Below are 19,275 nucleotides of genomic sequence, written 5' to 3'. Positions count from 1 at the left end.
AGGGAGGGAATGGAACGGCAGAATTCAGAAATAGACCGAGCCACAGAAAACTATATTCACGAAAGTAAGGTTCATTTAACCCCAGAGTTGTATTCACTGATAACCTATTTTTCTTATAAGTTAGAACCACAGTGTACCACACCAAAGAAAAACACAGGTAAATTTAGTTTTTGTTTTTGTTTTTGTTTTTTACAGAAAAAAAAATTATATAAGGGCTGAAAAAAAGTTTTAAATTTACAGACAACAGCTGGGCGTGGTGTCCCAGCACTCTGGGAGCAGAGGCAGGTGATCTCTGTGAGTTCAAGGCCAACCTGGTCTACAAAGTGAGTCCAGGGCAGCCAAGGCTACACAAAGAAGCCCTGTCTCAAAAAAAAAAAAAACAAGAAACAAACAAAACACCTTACAGACAAAAACTCAGTTCTTCTCAAGGATCTCGGCATCCCTTCAGCAGGTGTGGAACACATTTTAATTTTCATGGCTCACACCACCCTGATGTCTACTCTGAGTCCAGCAGCCATGTACCCCTCAAAGATACCACACACCACCTCTGTTCCCTCTGTGGAAAAATCTAACCAATTGCTATGTTAAGAAACAACAGTCATTGGGCTGGAGAGACGGCTCAGTGGTTAAGACTGTCTCCTCTTCCAGAGGTCCTGAGTTCAAGTCCCAGCAACCACATGGTGGCTCACAACCATCTGTAATGGAATCTGATGCCCTCTTCTGATGTGCATGAAGACAGAGCACTCATACATAAAAATAAAACTTAAAAAAATAATAATAAAAAAGAAACAACAGTCACAAAAAGATACAAGTAGATTCAAATACACACAAATGTGAAGGTTTTACTCTTTTTAATTAAAGGATAACAGTAAGAAACATTTTATCACATAGCTAAGAGCTAATCTTTGACAAAGGCAAAGGTTACTGTATATCTAAACACCATCAGCCTCAGACAGATCAAACTGGCACAAGGTCTTGGTCAGAAATCTTTACAGGTGAAGCAGAAATTCTGGCTCTGCCACTTAGCAGCTAGGGTGACATCAGGAGAGGTGCTTAACCTTTCTGAGCCTCAACTTCCTGCCTCCCCAGCAATGAACCATAAAAATACTATCCTACAGGCTGGTCTAAAGACAAAAGAAAGGAGGAGGTGTGGTGAAAGCCAACACCTGACCTCACAGGTGCTCCACAGACACAGCTCCTTGTTTTCAAGCCACATCTGGCCACAGTGCGTGCAGGAGACGCAGTTCAACTGTGTTGCTGTTGTTGTTGTTTGGGATTTTTAAAATATTTATTTATATGAGTGTTCTATTTGCAAGTATAACACAAGAGGGCATCAAATCCCATTACAGATGGTTGTGAGCCATCATGTGGTTGCTGGGAATTGAACTCAGGACCTCTGGAAGAACAGACAGTGCTCTTAACCACTGAGCCATCTCTCCAGCCCTGTTTTGGTTTGGTTTGGTTTTGGGGTTTGTTTTGGTTTTGTTTTGTTTTGTTTTGTTTTGTTTTGTTTGAGACAGGGTTTCTCTGTGTAGCCTTGGCTGTCCTGGACTCCCTTTGTAGACCAGGCTGGCCTCAAACTCACAGCAATCTGCCTGCCTCTGCCTCTTGAGTGCTGGGATTAAAGGCATGCGCCACCACACCTGGCGCAATTCAACTGTTAGCAAGATATTCTGCACTAGAATGCACTAGGCAAACAAGGTGCCTAGTGCTGCCTGTAGGGTGAGAAACCATCTCATTCATAGAGTTAATGCCAAGGACCTTCCTCCAAACTTAATCAAGAATTGGGGAAGAACGTAAGGCTGTGAGCCCAGAGCCATGGTGTTCTCTGTCCCTGGGGCCTCTTCCAGGGAAAAGCCAAAAGAACTCTGAGGCCTCTGATGATTCATTAAGCCTCAGGAAGAGTGTCAGTCTTTGAGGAAATAAGCCTAAAAGGGAAAGAGTGCTCTGGCTTGCAACATAGTTGTGCTGGCTAGTCTTATGTCAACTTGACATACAAACTAAAAATCTGAAAGGTGGGACTCTTTTTTTTTTTTTTTGGTTTTTTGAGACAGGGTTCCTCTGTGTAGCCGTGGCCGTCCTAGACTCACTTTGTAGACCAAGCTAGCCTCGAACTCACAGTGATTCGCCTGCCTCTGCCTCCTGAGTGCTGGAATTAAAGGCCTGCGCACCACACCTGGCAGGAGGGACTCTTAATTTTAAAAAATGCCTCTATAAGATCTAGCTGTAAGGCATTTTCTTAATTAGTCATTGACAGGGGAGGGCCCAACCCATTGTGGGTGGGTCAATCCCAGTGCTTGTGGTCCTGGGTTTATAAGAAAGCAGACTGAGCAGGGCAGTGGTGGTGCACACCTTTAACTGAGTTCAAGGCCAGCCTGGTCTACAGAGCAAGTTTCAGGACAGCTAGAGCTATACAGAGACACCCTGTCCAAGAGAGAGACAGAGAGATGGAGAGACAGAGACAGAGAGACAGAGCGCAAGCAAAATAAACCCTTTCCTCCTTGACTTGTTTTTTTGATCATGGTGTTTTTGTCTCAGCAGTAGTGATCCTAATAAACCAATACTCTAGAACCAACTTCTTCTGCAAAGGGCTAACGCCACCTGGTCCTCAAGCACTTCCACACGGTGCTACCAGTGCCATAAAACCAGAGGCCACGCTCCAGGCCCTCCGCCTTCTGCCAGTGCCCCAGTAAGGGGGAGGTTGCACAAACAGGCGCGTGCTTTTGAGACAAGGCTGTAGGGTGAACTTTGGAAGCTGGCCTAAAGTAGGTGGCCTGCCTCCAAGTCACATGCTTTCTAAGCACAGACTGAGCCCGAATTCTCCACACTAAGCAGACACAAAGGCCCTCCCATCATCTCTACCTTCCCCACCTTTCAACAGGCAGCTCAACTGGAGCCACTGTAAGGAGCAAGGAGCTCCTGCCCAGCTAGGTCATCAGGGGCTTTGGGCTCCAGCAATTTGCAGCATGGGGAGCTCCAGCCAGCCACCTCCTTCCTCTGCACAGTGACCCCTTCCCAGCTCCTTCAGGAAGCTTTACAGCTCTCTCTATGTTCTTCTACCATACCCCACCTAAAACGATGGGATTCTACAACTGTTCTCCTGTTTCTTCCTACCAGATCCCAAACTTTAGGACAGGAACAGTTCTACTCATTTCTGGATTTCAGCATCTGGCCAAATGCCTACCAAGGATTAAGGATTTTTAAAAGTATGTGCTGAATTAATTACTAACAGCCAAGTCCTCCAGTGGGCAACTTTCCCAGACAGTCCCATCCATGCACTTTCAACTGAAATCTAGGTTATATTCTAAGAACAAGGGCAGCACTAACAGAGCCAATACAAGTAGGAAAATCCCACTGAGTCCTGGAAACGTGTACACATACCAGACCCCAGCGACTGGGCAATCCACTCAATACAGCAGGTTAGGTGCAGACCTGACAGTGGGATCCACCACCTACAATGACAGTCAGGAAAGGGAAACATCATCCCTCTCTCTACACTCATTTTCTGACATCTATTTGAGTAACATCAGAGCAATACAATCTGCCCGCAGCAGGCACTATAACCTCGGCAGACTCAGGCACTGGCTGAGTCCCTCTAAGGAGGAAGGAGTGTGATGCCATGGGAGGCACGAAATGCAGGGTGAACGGTAATTAGTCATCACTTTCCGGACTAGAGAAAAGCACACACGATACGAAGCAGGCATAAGAGGAAGGCTGTTTTTAACCCTCATAGCAAGACCACAAGAGTTTCATGTGTTCTGTGGGAAGCAAAGAGGAAACTGCCTGAGGGTCTGGAACAGCCCAAATGCCACCCCATAGGGCTGTTCTTTGTGTAAGACCAGTGACAAAGAAAAGAGACCCAGGCTCTGCCAGTGATATGGACAGGGCTATGTGAGACAGTCTAATCTAGATGCAATCACTTGATTTCCTCCTCCCCAAAATCCAAGACCTAGGACATGGCCAGAATCTTCACAAAAGAAACCATTTTTGAAACACAGAGCAAATGTTTAGTTTTGTCTTTAGAAAGGGAAATCCCCTCCCTGGTGGCTGCAGAAGAACAAACAGCCCTCAGCACCATTCCTGGGGACTGCTTCCCCTACCCCGAAAAGGATATGGGCCCAACCAGCCTTTCCTGACCCAGCTTCTCTCTGGATGTCCCTGGGAAAAGGGGATTCCTGACACCATGGGCAAGGGGACACTGCTGTTCTAGCTGACCATCAAAGGACAGGGCAGTGCACTCACCTTAGCTGCCATGCCTCCCTTCAGCCCAGCTCTACCTGACTTCTAGGTCCTTACTCCGAGGGCAAAGCACCCATAGCTTGTTTCTACTCAGCCACGCCTGAGGGCACATACATGAGAATCAGCATCAGGAGAGCAGGGTCACACCTGTAACACCTTCCACCTGTCAGCACCATAAACTACCATGTAATACAGACCAGGCTCTGTTCTAAACTGAACAGGCCCCACAAGTCTTCAGTACCCAGCACCCACAACATTCTTGAGAAAGCCTCCTGCAGTCCCCACGTTTCATAGTGAGGGTTCTGATGAGGCCTTCGGATTCCTCACAGAAGCAGCGGATCGATCCACCAGGCTGCATCTCAGCCCAGAACACAGGGTGTTCAGGATAAACTTTAGCTCAGGAGAGGCTAGCAATAAGGTCTAACCCCAAGGAGACCCACAAATACATTACACTTATGTGACCCCCCCCCTACTGCAGAGCACACCACAAGAACCAACCAGGAGGACAGTCTCTAAGTCCTGACTGGCAGGAAGGCAAAGAGCTCGGGATAGTCCTGTGTCTCAGGTGCCAGCATTACTGGTTCACAGGAGCAGCCACCTACCAGGAACAAAGCGCCTGCCAGGTGCTCAACCTTCACACCCATCTACTTAGAGGAGCACTAGCAAACCTCCGCTCAACACTAAGGGCCAGGAAAAAAAAAATTACTAAGGGCCAGGGCTAAGAAAGCAGCCGTGCTGGGCTAACCTGGATCTGACTCAAGAGTGGGAGCAGCCCGATGATCACTCTTTGTACTGCCACTGCGCAGAATGGAAGTTGATTTTAGAAGTCTTTCTTTTTAGATGCGGTTGTTATTGTTGTTCTTTTGTTTTTTGTTTTGGCAAAACCAGTCCTGAAACAATTTCCTAAGCTCATACATTCCTCTGGAGTGGGAATGGCAACTTACCTGAAGTTCCCACATTCTGAGCGAACCATTTCACCCATGCATATTTCAGCACACCAGGTTTCAAAGCTCATTGCATTAAACTGTTGAGGGTTTCAAAGGCTCCCTCAAAGCTCTAAAGAACACACACTTAACTTCCACCAGCCATAGGTGTTATGATTAAAAGGCCTAAAGGAGACGCTTTAAATTGAGGACACAGAATCCTTCCCCTCCAAATGTTTCAGTTACATTTAATGACTAAGCAGACACTTGTGAACAGGGAGATATGCAGACCATTTCACAAAGGCAAGATAATTTAAATTTTTTAATCTTTGTTTATTTGGGAGAAATGGTGTTTCTACTATGTAGCCCTAGCTGGCCTAGAGCTAAGCAGACAAGCTGGCCTCAAACTCAAGAGATCTGCCTGCCTCTACTACCAGAGCAGTGGGAATACTTCTTTTTAATTCTTAACAGAACAAACAGAGCACTTCTGTTTAATTCTTAACAGAAGAGACCACTCACCACGTGCTGTACATGTGAGGGGCCACATGACCTAGTCACAAATATGCTAAGTATACTGTAGACACTGAGATGTAGAGAAACAAAGCAATTTGCTCAAAGTTGCACAAAGGAAGGTATGGATTCAAGCCAGGTATGACATCAGAGCCCGACACACAGCCTGCTGGAATACCGTATTTTTCAGACTATAAGACGCACCTGACCATAAGACACACCCAGTTTTTAGAGCAGTAAAACAAGAAAAATAGTAAAAACAACAATGGGACCACAAAGCACACCCTAACCCCCACACACACCTAGGTGGAGGGGGGTGGGAAGGTGCATCTTATGGTCTGAAAAATATAGTACTTAAAGATACAGATCCTCAATTTTGTGATAACTAGTAAACTGAACACTTAACAATATTTACTAATCTATATGTTAGATTTTAATAGAGATGGTTTTTTTTTTTAATTATTGTAACTGTATGCGTATTTTGCCTCCATGTATGTCTGTGCACCAGGTGTGCAACTGGTGCCCACTGAGGTCAGATGAGGGCACCAGATATCCTGGAACTGAAGTTACACAGTTGGGCTGCCATGTGGGTGTGGAGAACTGAACTTGGGCACTCTGGAAGAGCAGCAAGTGCTCATAAAAGCTGAGCCATCTCTCCAGCCCTGAAAACTTTTTAAAATAGAGCCAATAAGACGGTTCAGTGAGTAGAGGCACTTGTGGCACATACCTGGCAACCTAAATCCCATCCCTAGAACCCTCATAAAAGTAGAAAGAGAACTGACTCCAAAAGTTGTCCCCCAACCTCCACACACGCAGCATGGGCATGCTCAACCACATGCACATCACATAGACATGGATCGGTTGGTAAAGGTGCTTGCTGCCAAGCCTAATGATCTGAGTTTGATTCATAGGACCCACAAGTAAAAGGAGAAAACTGACTAACAGTTGTCCTCTGACACACACACAAATTTTTTTTTAAAAATGTCATTTTACAGGGTTGGTTTTGAAGAAAGTAGGATGGGAGGAGCTACAGACTCTGGAATAGACTACCTGGATATTGAAATCCCAGCTCCTCCACTAGCCAATTGTGTGACCTTGGATTGGTTTATCTTCATGTGCCTCTGTTTCACTGCACAATGAAGTCAATAGGAGCCTCTACTTCATCAGGCAATTAGCAAGACTGGGGAGGAAAGCCACATGGTGCCTTTAGAGCCATGCCTGGCAATGAGGTAAGCCTTAGATCTAGGTTAGTGTTCTCTTCTTGGCAGGAGATGGACAGCCAACTCAGGCCCACTAGTTTAACACCTTTGCATTACAAAGCCACTCTGTGTACACAAGTCTTCTTCCTGCTGTTAGCATCTCTCCTCACACATGCTGTGTGGCACTGACTGAACTTGGGCCTCAATTTTCCCAAGGTAAAAATGAAATTACTCAAACTTACCTACTCCTGAGAGCTTTCCAGCTCAACTGTTAAAAAGTTTCAATACTCCTGGCCCAAGCCACTTTCTTTATATCTAGTCCTAAAGCAAATGTCAGGAGACAGTACATACACAATTCCTAAACTCTTTTATATGTAAATGACTACTGACAAATCTTCTCCAAGGTCTCAAGACCCCACATCATGTGGCAAAGATGCTCAGCTCTGAGGCTGGGAACGTGAAGCTATGGATCCCCAACCCATTGGGAGTCAGACTCTAAGGCAAAGCTCCCTGAAGCCATGTTAGAGAGGCTCACACAAGGAGGGAACTGGTCCTGGTATAGTAGGGGAAGCAGACATGAGAAATAGGAACTCTCTGGCATAACAGGAGTCTAACTGAAGATGCTAAAGAGACAGGAGCCCCCCAGGAGCCAAGATGCTGAATGTGAGGAGATGGGCTGAGGGCAGAGTTTAAAAAAAAAAAAGCCAGGCGTGGTGGCGCACGCCTTTAATCCCAGCAGAGGCAGGCGGATCGCTGTGAGTTCGAGGCCAGCCTGGTCTACAGAGCGAGTCCAGGACAGCCAAGTCTACACAGAGAAACCCTGTCTCAAAAAGACCAAAAAAAAAAAAAAAAAAAAAAAAAAAAAAAAAAAAAAGCAAGCCCAACTCATGCCAAGTAAAGTGCTAAGTAAACACACCCTAGGGCCTGCTGGGGCCAAGGAGGACATCAAAATGAGCAGAGCTTTTCTTTTGAGACACCAGCCTCAGTCAGCATCCCACCTCCCCTCTCTCTCTCCTCCTCTCCTTTAGTCACGCCTCCTTCTCTTAGTGTTCCAGAAGAGTGCACCCAATAACCCTAAGCAGCAGGTGCCTGCCAGGTTCTCATTACAGCTGGGTCTCATCAGGATCATGGAGCTCAGATCTCAATGCGTCAAACCCATACAACAAAGCAAGCAGTGAAAGAGCTGGAGGAGGGGAGTAACCGTACCAAACTTGAAAGCTTGGCACTGACACAGAAGTACGCCAAGACTTATACAAAGCCTAGCCCAGCCCCTTTAGCAGAGCTGCTAGCAGCCACAGGCAATCCATCCTCCAAAAAAGCTGCCAAGGTGTTGGGGTGCTGAGGAGAGTTACACTGCTATCCCCAAACACAAGGACTCCCTCCTCGGCCAGCCAACATGAAATAATCATACACTAGCTAAGGCCTCCAGAAGTGACAAGCTGCAGTAGTGCACACAGAATCTTCCAGTTCCACCTGGGAGATAAAGTCCCACGTATGCCACTTTTAAGACAGAGGCAGTTTCAGGTTTCACTAGGCCTGGTCAGGAGTTATCTCTGACATACCCAGCCTCACTTGGGGGAGCTGCATCAGCCATTCTGGAAAGCCAGCCAAGTCCCTGCAAGGCTGACAAGATCCTGAGCAGGAGTTAGGGGCAGAGGTCAGGTTGTTCCTCTAGCCTACCAATCTGCCCAATACTGAGGGTCTCTAGAGATAAAATGGATTCTACACCCAGAGAGTAAAAGATCTGAGGAGGATCTGAGGCCCAGGAATAGGAGTCTGAGGGGAGTGGGGTCTAGGGTCCCTAATCGCGAGACTTTCTGCAGCCTAGGGAACAGAGTAAGGAGCCCAAGATGGGAGAGGACCCGGTGGGCCAAAAGGGTTAAGGAAGACTCCTGGCAGTCTGAGAAGAACTGGGTATGAGGAGGAAGAAGATACGAACACACCACAAGGGGCTGAGGAGGGAGGACTAAGGAGGACAGAGGTCTGAACAGGTCAGGGATCCGACAAGGATTCGTGTTGTGACCCTCTGAGCTGACTCAGTTCAACAGGCCACACTCCTGCGCAAGTCAGATGAGCCAGTCGCAGCCTTGGGTCTAAGAAAACTTGACTAAGTTCTGGAAATGGGGTCTTAGGAGGATAGAGATTCAAGACACACCAAGGGTCTGAGGACCGAATCTGTAGGGTCTGAGGAGGCCTGAAGAACACTAAGATCTGAACAGGAAAGAGGTTTGGGGAGGCCAGAGATCTGAATACCACAGGGGTCTGAAAAGGACTAAGGGCAGAGACCTGACCAGGACACGGGTCTGAGGAGGACGCTGGCTCGGGACACACAAGGCAGACTCCTCTACGGCTCACAGCACTGCATCTGAGGAGAAAACTTTTCACCAAGTTCTGGAAAAGCCTCAAGCCAGGACAAGCTCTGACCCAGGGCAGTGGCTCGTCAGCAGGACACCAACCCTCCTACCCGCCCTCTCAGGAGCCCGGGGCCGCTCCAAGCCGACCCACTTAGCCCGACACAGCAGCAGGTGGCATCGGCAAGCGCCAGCCCTCCTCGACCTCCCCCAGCCTGACCCCATAGAGCCCTTCAGTACCCGAGCTACCGCAGCTCCAACGCCATCTCTGAGGCCGTGGCCCGCAGTCCAGGCCCCGTGGGGGCCCGCAACTCGCTGGGCGCGGAGGCCTTGACACCGCTGACGCCCGGCCGCAGCAGGTGCCTGCCAGTCGCCTGCAGCTAAAAGCGGCTTGCGCCAGGCCCCGCCCCAGCACGCCCAGCGCTCCATAGCCACGCCCCCACAAGTCCGCCGCTCTTCCGCCGAGCCTCCACAACCCAACACCCGCTCTCCCGGCCTCAGGCGTACCGCCACGCCCCGCGCTCCGCAGACACGCCCCCCTGAGGGCTCCTTAGCCACGCCCTCCGCTCGTCTCGTACCGGCTATCCACCCGGACTAGCCACACTCCCGGAGATAGGGACCTACTGCCACGCCCCACGCTCCCTAACCACGCCCTCACGCTCCCTAACCACGCCCTGCCGGTCCACCACCGCTCTTCCGCCAGGGCTCTCGACCCCCCGCCGAGCCTCTGTTAAGCTTGGAGCCTGCAGCTCATTGGCGCTGCTCCTCAGATCTGCTCAAGCGTCCGCCCTAGGTTTCAGAAGTTGCGTCCCGGGCCTTTTTCTTCCCAGGCCCTAGCGGAGCTGTGAGGAAAGCCTTGAGAGAGTCAGAGTGTCCACACTGTCACCACTGTCGCCCGGGAGGGGCCCCTTACCTGGTCAGCTTCGCCCGCGGCCATCTTGGAAGTGGGAAGCAGAGGGAGGAGAAAGATGCGCGCAAAGTGCTGGGCCAGACATGAGGAGCCGAGCGGCTGAGCGCATCGATGGGGCACCCCTGTCCCCAGCTGGGGGAGCCTTCAGAGGCCCACGGAGTGTGTAGGGGGGGTCATCTGACTGCTGCGTACGGATCTTTGACCACTGAACGCTCTCCCGGCATAGCCTTAGCCTCTTCAGGTGTGGAACGGGCTTTTCTGATTACTGACTCATTGCGCTTAGTTCCTAGCGCTCTAGTTACCAAACTTTGGTCTTCACCTTAGTATTTTAGTACCCAAAGCCCAGCAGGCCGCCTCGGGAGGTGATGTACAGGGTTTATCAGGGTGTTTTAAAGGTTATGTGATGGACTCGCTCATCCACCTGCTTCTGCCTCTGGGATGCTAGAATTAAAGGTGTGTGCCACCACACCCGGCTTTATTTACATGTTTGATTTTGTTTGTCGGTGGGGTGGGCTGGGGTGTCTGTGTGTTTTGTTTGTTTGTTTGTTTGTTTGTTTGTTTTTTAAGTAGGAAAAAAACTACAGAGATTGGGTTCACACTAAGGGTACCCAGAATGATACGGGTTTATTCTAGGAAGTGTCAGACCCTGAGGATTTAGGGTCGGGGAGCCTCTTTAAAGCCTGCCTCTATCTCGGTCTGCTGGAAGGCTGGAACCTTCACAGTCCTACGGGAAGAGTGATCTCCCTGCCCTGGCAGACACCTGGAGGCACACGGGAGGAGATTCATTTGTCTTGGTTACAGTTCTTAGTTCATGCTAGCCTCAAGGTTGTAACCTTTAGATGATCTTCTGACCCTCCTGCCTCTACCTCCCCAGTGCTGAAGTTACAGAAATGTCCCACGATTCCTGCTTTAATCGCACGTTCATTTCAAAACATTAGGTGATGGTTCAGCCTCCGAACGACTCTCTCAGATGCTCCTAAGTATTTTCACAAATACAGTGCAGAGGGAGGGCTTACAAGACTGAGGCTGACTGCCATCAAAGGCTGTGAAGTGCACACCATCCCTACGGATGAAAGGCCACAGAGAGGCTGTGGATAGCTCAGTGGCTGGAGTTCAGTTCCAAGCATGAGTGAGGAGGAGACTGAGTGCCTGGCCTTATCTAAGTGTCCTGGGGTCTCTTACATGTGTTGTAACTTTTAAACTTCCCCCATGACATGTGCAGTTTCACAAGGAAGCAGTGTCTGTGTATCTCTCAGCCACCCGAGGCCGTGGGATCAATGTTCTCAGCCCATCACGCCTTGAGCTAAGCAAGCCCAGCCCTGTGTCTGTTAGATGAACAGAATGACGTCTCCCCAGGAAGCTTTCAGCCCCTCTAGTCTAACAACACCGGCTTCCATTGGGAATGAGGACCAACCAAGCAGGGTGACCTCTGGGCTGGAGGATTCCAGACTCTAGCCATCCTAGGAGCCCAGTCCTGCCCGCAGGCTACTTGAAAGCCTTGCTAAACCCTAGCTTCACTTTCCTCCCTGGATCATGACTGTAATTACGCTTAGCCTCCACTTAGGATGGGAGGAGGCAATGCAGAGAGCTGAGAGACTTCCAGGGCATAATAGAAATTTTATTTTATTTTATTTTGGTTTGGTTTGGTTTTTGTTTTGTTTTTTTTGGGGGGGGGGTTGGCTTTTGGTTTTTGGTTTTTGGTTTTTCAAGACAGGGTTTCTCTGTGTAGCCTTGGCTGTCCTGGACTTACTTTGTAGACCAGGCTGGCCTCAAACTTACAGAGGTCCATCTGCCTCCTAAGTGCTGGGATTAAAAGCGTGTGCCACCACTGCCCGGCGTATAATAGAAATTTTAAAGGTGCTTAAGTTGCTGGCAGTTTTAAGTGAAAACAACGCCAGGTTTCCATCACACCTGCTGCTGCCCTCACAGCTGGATTTAAACACTGACAGGAAAGCAGAGACTTGTCTCAGTGCCATCTCACACTATTAACACATTGGATCAGTATTATCTATTTTCACAGGCGCCCTCATGACTCTGCACTTCCCAGCCCTGATGCTGAGTCTCTCGGTGTTTAAAAACCTTGCAATGACAAGAGACCATTGTCCTGTTTCCAGAGTCAAATACTCTGTGGTGCACAGGTTTGCAGCTGGCACCCTCTGTCTGATTTTGCCTGATCCTCACCAGCCTGGTGCCAGAACTAATGTCTCCCTGGGAAGTCATCATCCCTCTCCACGCCTCTGATTTGACCTGTGTCTTACCTTTTGTCATGAGTGCCCAGAAGTGGTCTAGATAAAGCCACATTGTAACTTGAGTCTGAAATAAAAGCAGAACAGACAGCATTGCGGTGTGTGGTCACTTCCAGCCACTTACCCCCTCACAACCCGACATGTCTAGTTCCAAGACACAGAGAACACCACCCTGTCCAGTTGACAGGTCCTCCGTGCAACTGCTACAGAACCACACCGGGGAAGCCACTCCACCTCTCCTACAGGCTCTGCTGGAGGTTTCCAGAAGGACTGCCCCTAGGTGCAGTTTCTCTGACTTCTCACTTGTCAGAGACGCTGGCTGGCTACCTCCTCAGATTCTGGCCCCAATCCCCTCCCCACCTCCATCTCTGAAACACACAGCCCCTCCCTTCCCAGCATTGTTTCAAGGATTGAACAGGTCAGAATAGATGAAGCAATGCTCATAGATGAAGAGAAATTGTTCCCATTGGTTGGTTTCCAGCATTGTTGGAGCCTGCCTAGAACCACCTGACCCACCCCTAACTGTATAATGTGGACAAAGAATGCCAGGCAACAGGCCTTGGTGGAGGGAGACTTGCCAGGGATGACCTTCATGTGCCCTGTTGAGTATCTCCTTAGAGGAGCAGGAATGCCTCAGGATGCCCAGTATCCATAGAAACCATCACTATGTACCTGCTGTACACTCAGGACACAAGTCCACAGCTCCTGCTTTCATGGAGGCTCCTGAGACAGACAGATGCAGCCCTCTGCAATTTGTGGCCATGACCTTCTATAAGGAAAATGCTCCAGAAGGGTCCTCACTGGGACACCAGGCCAGCCCTCTGCCTTATCGGGGAGAAAACAAGCAGAGAGAGAAGGGTGGAGGATCCTCAGGCAGATGATGGGTGGTAGACACAAAACAGGTGTTCCATTAAGACCCTCTAACCATCCTTCCAGAGATACAGGGATCTCGTCTCCTGAACATAGATTTCCTCCAACCTCCATGAATGCCATCGATGCAGGAGCTGCATGAGCAAGTCACATCCACACCTGCCTTTACCTGGAGTCAGCCCTGGCATTAGCTAGCACAGCTCACCTCTGTGACTGAGGTTGATCTCCACAACCTGGCAAGGCCACTTAGCCTAGGTGTCACCTCTCTATCCCATTGTCCCCAAGTCAGATTCTGCCCAGCCCCATCCAGCCTCCCATGCCACTAGCTCCTGGCCTAGCATGGTTTGGTTACAGTAACAGCAGGCCCACATGCCACCCTGGGACTCTGCTGACTCTGCCTAGTGTCTTCAGTCAGAGGGCCCTCAGAGCTCTTCCAAAACCCAATCCATTCCCTCTCCATTCTGTTGGAGTGTTACCTCCTTTTCCATGGCGACCACAGTTTTTAGACACAATGCTTGGAATTTGGATTTCTCTGTTCCCCCCCCCGCCCCCAACAGGGTTTCTCTGTGTAGCTTTGGCTGTCCTGGATTTGCTTTGTAGACCAGGCTGGCCTCAAACTCACAGAGACCCACCTGCCTCTAGAAACAGAAACTGCTAGTGGACTGGTGCTCAGCAACCTGAGGCAGACAGAGGGTGACAGCAGAACAGCATTAGGCCACCAGAGGAGCCACTGCAACCTATCATACCTTACTGCACTGGGACTCTTACACCAAGGCCTATCAACTAGAATTTTCCCTGTGTGTGTGTGTGTGTGTGTGTGTGTGTGTGTGTGTGTGTGTGTATCTGTATAGTCCTGGCTGTCCTCAAATTTATTCTGTAGACCAGACTGGCCTTGAACTCAGGAATCTGTCTGCCTCTCAAGTCTTGGGATTTAAGGTATGCACCTGGCTGTCCTGGACTTTGTAGAGCAGGCTGGCCTCAAACTCACAGCCATCTGCCTCCCTGTGCCTCTGGAGTGCTGGGATTAAAGGTAAGTACTACCACAGCCTGATCCTCATCTTTTCTTTAACCAGTGTGGTTACCAGTTTCCCGGCCTACAAGAGATTTGAAGCAGCAAGATTTAGAGGCAGAACTCCAGCACAGCCCCATCAAAGGACACAACTGGGCGTTTGTTTAGGTCTCAGAATCCCTTCAGTTTGATGACATGTTTAAAGGAGGAATCTTGACAATATTCAATATCACCTGCAAACTCCCGCTCTTTTGTAACAAAACATCATCACAGTGTCATTTACAGCAAAGAGGGACAGTGTAGATGCTGCACAATACAATGACATACACAACAATCCAGAAAATGTTTAGGGGTGCAGCTGATGAGGCATAATCTCAAATGGTCTGTGATACTACAGTAGGGTCACTGTGGCTGATAACATTGTGCTTTTTTTGTTTCAAGTGTTTTGTTTTGTTTTTTAATGACAGGATCTCATGGAGCTCAGCCCTGGCCTCAAAGTTGCTACCTAGACAAAGATGACTTTTAACTCCTGATACCCCTGCCTCTACCTCCCCAGTGCTGGGATTAGAGGAATGTGCTGCCACTTCGGCTTTAATCGTGTATATCTAAACAGTTGACTGAGAGGCCTTAGCCACCAATACAGAGGAATGAGGAGTGTGAGGTGATGGTTCAACGCCGGGACAACTCTGTCAAATGCTTGTCAATGTACTTTGAGAACTCTCAGTGCCCCTGGGTAACAATATAACAGAGGAGTGCTGCCCAGATCTTTTCACAAATCTGAATACAGTGTGGAGGAAGGGTTCACAACACGAAGGCTGACTATGATCAAAGGCTATGAAATGTGCACCATCCCTACAGATAGATGAACCAACAAGAGGGGCTGGGTTGGGGAGAGCTCAGTGGCCTGAGTTCAGTTCCAAGCATGAGGCGGTGAGGAGATGAAGAAACAGAAGGCCGATGCCTGGCCATATCTGAGTGTTTTGGGTCTGTCTGTCTGTCTGTCTGTCTGTCTGTCTCTCTCTCTCTCTCTCTTTAATTTATGTATTTATTATATAGTATTCTGCCCACACATGAGCCAACAGGCCAGAAGAGGACACTAGATCTCATTATAGATGGTTGTGAGCCACCATGTGGTTGCTGGGAATTGAACTGAGAACCTTTGAAAGAACAGACAGTGCTCTTAACCTCTGAGCCATCTCTCCAGTCCTGTCCTGGGTCTCTTATATGTGTTGTAACTTTTAAACTTCCCCATGGCCTATTAGATGAACAGGAGAACATCTCCCCACGAAGCTTTCAGCCTTACAAGCCTAACGACACTGGCTTCCCCTGTGAGTGAGGACTATCTAAGCAAGGTGACTGCTGGCCTGTGGGACTCCAGACTCTAGCCATTCGAAGAGTTTGGTGGTACCCACAGGCCACCTGACAGCCTCAATCCAGACAGGGTTGCTTCACAACCCAAGGTCACCATATCCTGTGCACCACAAGTAACTGACAGAAAGACTCCATCGTAACAGAAGGAATGAGTTCTCCCTACTAAGCCTTGCCTCATTGGCTGGGGCAGGTCAGAGATGTGGGGAGCAAGGGAGGTACAGACTGTTTGTGGCCAAGCTCAATGTTCACTAGGAAGTGACCATACTAGAAGCCTGCAAGCTAAGAAAGGGGGGAGGGGTGCTCAGTGTCACAGCACACCAAAGTGGAATTGTCAGAACACCTTTGTTCTTTTTTTTTTTTTTTTAACTTTTATTGAATGTCTATGGTTTACACATCATGCACCAAAATCCCTCTCCTCCCTCCAGTAAAATAAAAAAATAAAAAAAAATCTTGTCACAGAAGCTGTAGTAGCGTATCTCACAGTATAGCGTTTTGTTCACATATGTTTGCTTTCAGATGTTCATTGCTACAAGTGATGGGTCTGGTTTCAGGCCTGCACTATCATTACTGGATCCTCACTGGGACTGCTGTTGGATATCCCATTGTTGCCATGTGTCAAGGAGATTCTTAATCTTTGAATCTGCAGGTCTGGCCCCTTCATGTGTTCCAGCAGGTCATACATGGGGTAGATATTGGGGTAAGGTCCACTCAGAGACCTGGATCAGGGCCTGCTCCCATGTCCGTGGGACAGGGCCTGCTCTCCCACTCCCACGTCATCAGGGAAGGACCCGCTCTCCTGCTCCCATGTCGTCATGGCAGGGCCAGCTGTTATCATGGCAGGGCTGGCTCTCCTGCCCCTGCAGCTTTGTTCCTAAAAGCATCACCCAGCTGCCTCTGAGGCTTTGTTCACCGGGCCAAACCACCCTCCACACCCTCACAGGGATACAATGGGTCTCCTCAGAAGTGACAAGAAACCCCTCCTGGGCATACCCTCGCACCAGCTATGCCCTCCACCTGCTCACAGCTCCCCAACCTCCCTCTTCACCTGAGTCCTCTGTCCTTAAATGATTCGTGCATTGTGTAACCAGGTGCCGACACCTTCAGAAAATCAGCCCTGACTCCCACCACCTGCATCCCCTCCAGAAGGGTGGGTACCCCTCCAAAGACCCTCTGCCTGCTCTATCTGGCACGTGATGCTCAGCCTCCTTTATTGTCACAGACAAGAAACGTAAGCTCTCTGGGGAGCTTTCCCACACAAGGATGCCTGAAACCAGAATCCAGGGACTTGCAGAGAGCCAGCAGGCTGTGGTACTGTTAGCATAGTACCTGGCTGACCAGGTGGCTGCTGTGTCCTAAGCTGGAATCCCAGCTCTGGTATTTTGTGTGTGACGTTGGGCAAGTTATTCAGACTTTCTATACTTCAGAAGGGGTGCACCGCCTGTTTCAGTTTAGGGGTGTTGCTCAATTCACTCAGAGGAGGTGGGGAGTGGATGCTGCCATTCTTCACGACCCCCTCCTACCTGTCTCATTCCAACCTCTCCCGTTTCTCACCCTCAAGCCTCTCCTTCAACACACTGCACATTACTTTTCCTGCCAATATCCCACATCCACCCTGCCCATGCACACCCATAGCTGGTGCCACCCGATGGAAATAGAGGCTGGGGTGCAAGTATTCTTGGGGTTCTTCGTGTCTCCTCTCTCGATAGATGCTGACCCTTTTCTGTGGGAGGAAAAAGCAGACCTCAGCGTATCCAATCCTTGGGTCTAAATCCTGAGCCACCTAAAGTCATCCGACCCTGACCACTCCCCGTGACCACTCCCCCCTGACTCCGCCTTGCCTGACCACTCCCCCTGACTCCTCCCCTAACCACTCCCCCTGACTCCTCCCTCCCTGACCACTCCTCCCTGATTCCTGCCACCCTGACCACTCCCCCGTGACTCCCACCACTGCTTTCCTCCCTCTCCTCCACCTTTGTGCCAGACACTGTTAACACCAGAGATGGGAAAATGAGCAAAGGCCCGGGGCCCCTGTTCACTCTTCAGTCTCTCGGAACCTCTAGGGCTACACTCTCCTCAGGGTTACGTGCTTATTTGGAGCACAAGAAAAGGGGGAGTGACCTTTGTGTTTTGAGACAGATTCTCCCTTATGTAACCCAGGCTGGACTGAACTTGCCACCTTCCTGCTTTAAGCCTCCTGAATGCTGTTTATACGTGTGTGTCACTGTGCTCTACTTTGGCCTCGTTTTAACGGAAAATGGAGATCCAGAGACGAGGCTTTGCAAGGGTGAAGAACAAGCAGCCTGAGGAAGAAGGCCCGAGAGGAGTGGGGGGAGGGGGGCGGTTTGCCAGTGTCTGGAAGGCTCCCAATAGTATCAAGGAGTAGGGCAGGGCAGACCATAGGGACAGCCCATCGCCAAGAAGCTGCTGCTGTAATCCCAGCCACCCCATTGCCTCTACAATGTTTCCAGGGCTCCCAGCTATGGCCTTCCCTATAATTCTAGATAACCAAGGTTCACTGTAGCCCTAAAGCAGCCCCCAGCCTCCGCCAGTTCTGTTCCCACAGCCTGGGCCATCTCCTCACCAGCCCTGCCCTGTGGTACCCCTGGGTTGAGGGAGAGGGGGCTTACACCTGGAAAATCCGGTTATTCCTATGCAGTTTGTGGCCCAGTGCACCCTGTGCCCACCCCTCCCCCAACTGGCTCAATCAGAAACACCCACCAAATGACCACATCCTCCTCCTTTAAAACAGGTGTCAGGTGGATGTGGTACATGTGTTTAGTTTCAACACTCTGGAGGAAGAGGCAGGAAGATCTCTGTGAGTTCGAGGCCAGCCTGGTCTACAAAGAGAGTTCAAGACAGCCAGGGCTCTGTTACACAGAGAAACGCCATCTCAAAAAACACAAGCAACAAACCAAAAGAAAAAAAAAATCTCAAAAACATGGAAAGGTACCCAAAAGCCACACCCAGCCAGCCCTCTGGCTTTCTCCCTAGGCTGCCTCTTTCCTGTTCTCCAACCTGTATTAGCTGTCCCAGGTCCTAATCAGTAGCCTTTGGAATTGTGTATCCTTGGAAAGAGGAAAATAATGACCGCTTCCTTCAGCTCTGAAGTCTCACTTCCAGACACCCCAAAGCCAGCCCTTTTGAGTTCCAAGCATCACTCAACAAACAGAAGCTAAGTTTACCCTAAGGGGAACCAGAGGAGGTAGACCTGATGCCAACCACAGCTTGGTCTGGGTGCAGGAAGGTAAGAGAACGAGTCACTTACCTGGCCTCCTAAGAGGCTGCCAGCCCTTGGGAATGGCACAGTCTGGAACCTCCTGGCTGGTACCTGGGTTACTGCTCAATGCCAGCCTCTGCTGTTCAGCCTGCAGATGGGCTCTGCTGTCACATCCACTCCAGGAGAGAAACACACCGAGGCTCCCTCCCAACACCCTCTCCTGGCCCTCAGCCCAGCTTCTAGCCTTCCAGAAAGAGCCCTTGGCAGCACGTGTGCCGACTGGATGCTACCCAGCTTCCCACGGCAGTGGTTATGGAAGGGCCTGGCTTTCCTCTGCAGGGCCTGGAGACACCTGAAAGCTTTTTTTGGCTTGGCTTTTCCCCTTTCCCCCTCCACCAGCAGGTGTCAGCACAGCTCTATTAAAAAGGCT

The 19,275-nt window shown here is 49.7% G+C and overlaps 1 protein-coding gene across 3 annotated transcripts in view; it reads right to left on the bottom strand.

Moving 5' to 3' along the window:
* Window positions 1-19,058, bottom strand: part of TBC1D14 (TBC1 domain family member 14) — a 100,786-nt gene extending 81,728 nt beyond the window's left edge. The window contains exons 1-2 of one of the 3 annotated variants that reach the window (XM_084797471.1): window positions 18,894-19,058; window positions 12,391-12,445 (exon numbers count right to left, since the gene is read on the bottom strand). In XM_084797471.1, the coding sequence (XP_084653597.1) occupies window positions 12,391-12,433 (43 nt within the window). In that variant the 5' untranslated portion in view covers window positions 12,434-12,445; window positions 18,894-19,058. Of the gene's footprint in view, window positions 1-9,462; window positions 9,590-10,135; window positions 10,188-12,390; window positions 12,446-18,893 lie in introns of those variants that run through there. The other 2 variants (XM_084797473.1, XM_084797472.1) reach the window with 2 other exon arrangements.
* Between the last annotated feature and the right edge of the window lie 217 nt (window positions 19,059-19,275).

The sequence above is a fragment of the Acomys minous genome, assembly GCF_964271855.1.
Source record: "Acomys minous genome assembly, chromosome: 10".
Taxonomy (NCBI): Eukaryota; Metazoa; Chordata; class Mammalia; order Rodentia; family Muridae; genus Acomys; species Acomys minous.
Note: the sequence above shows the minus strand (reverse complement) of the source record. Positions and strands in the feature narration are given on the sequence as shown.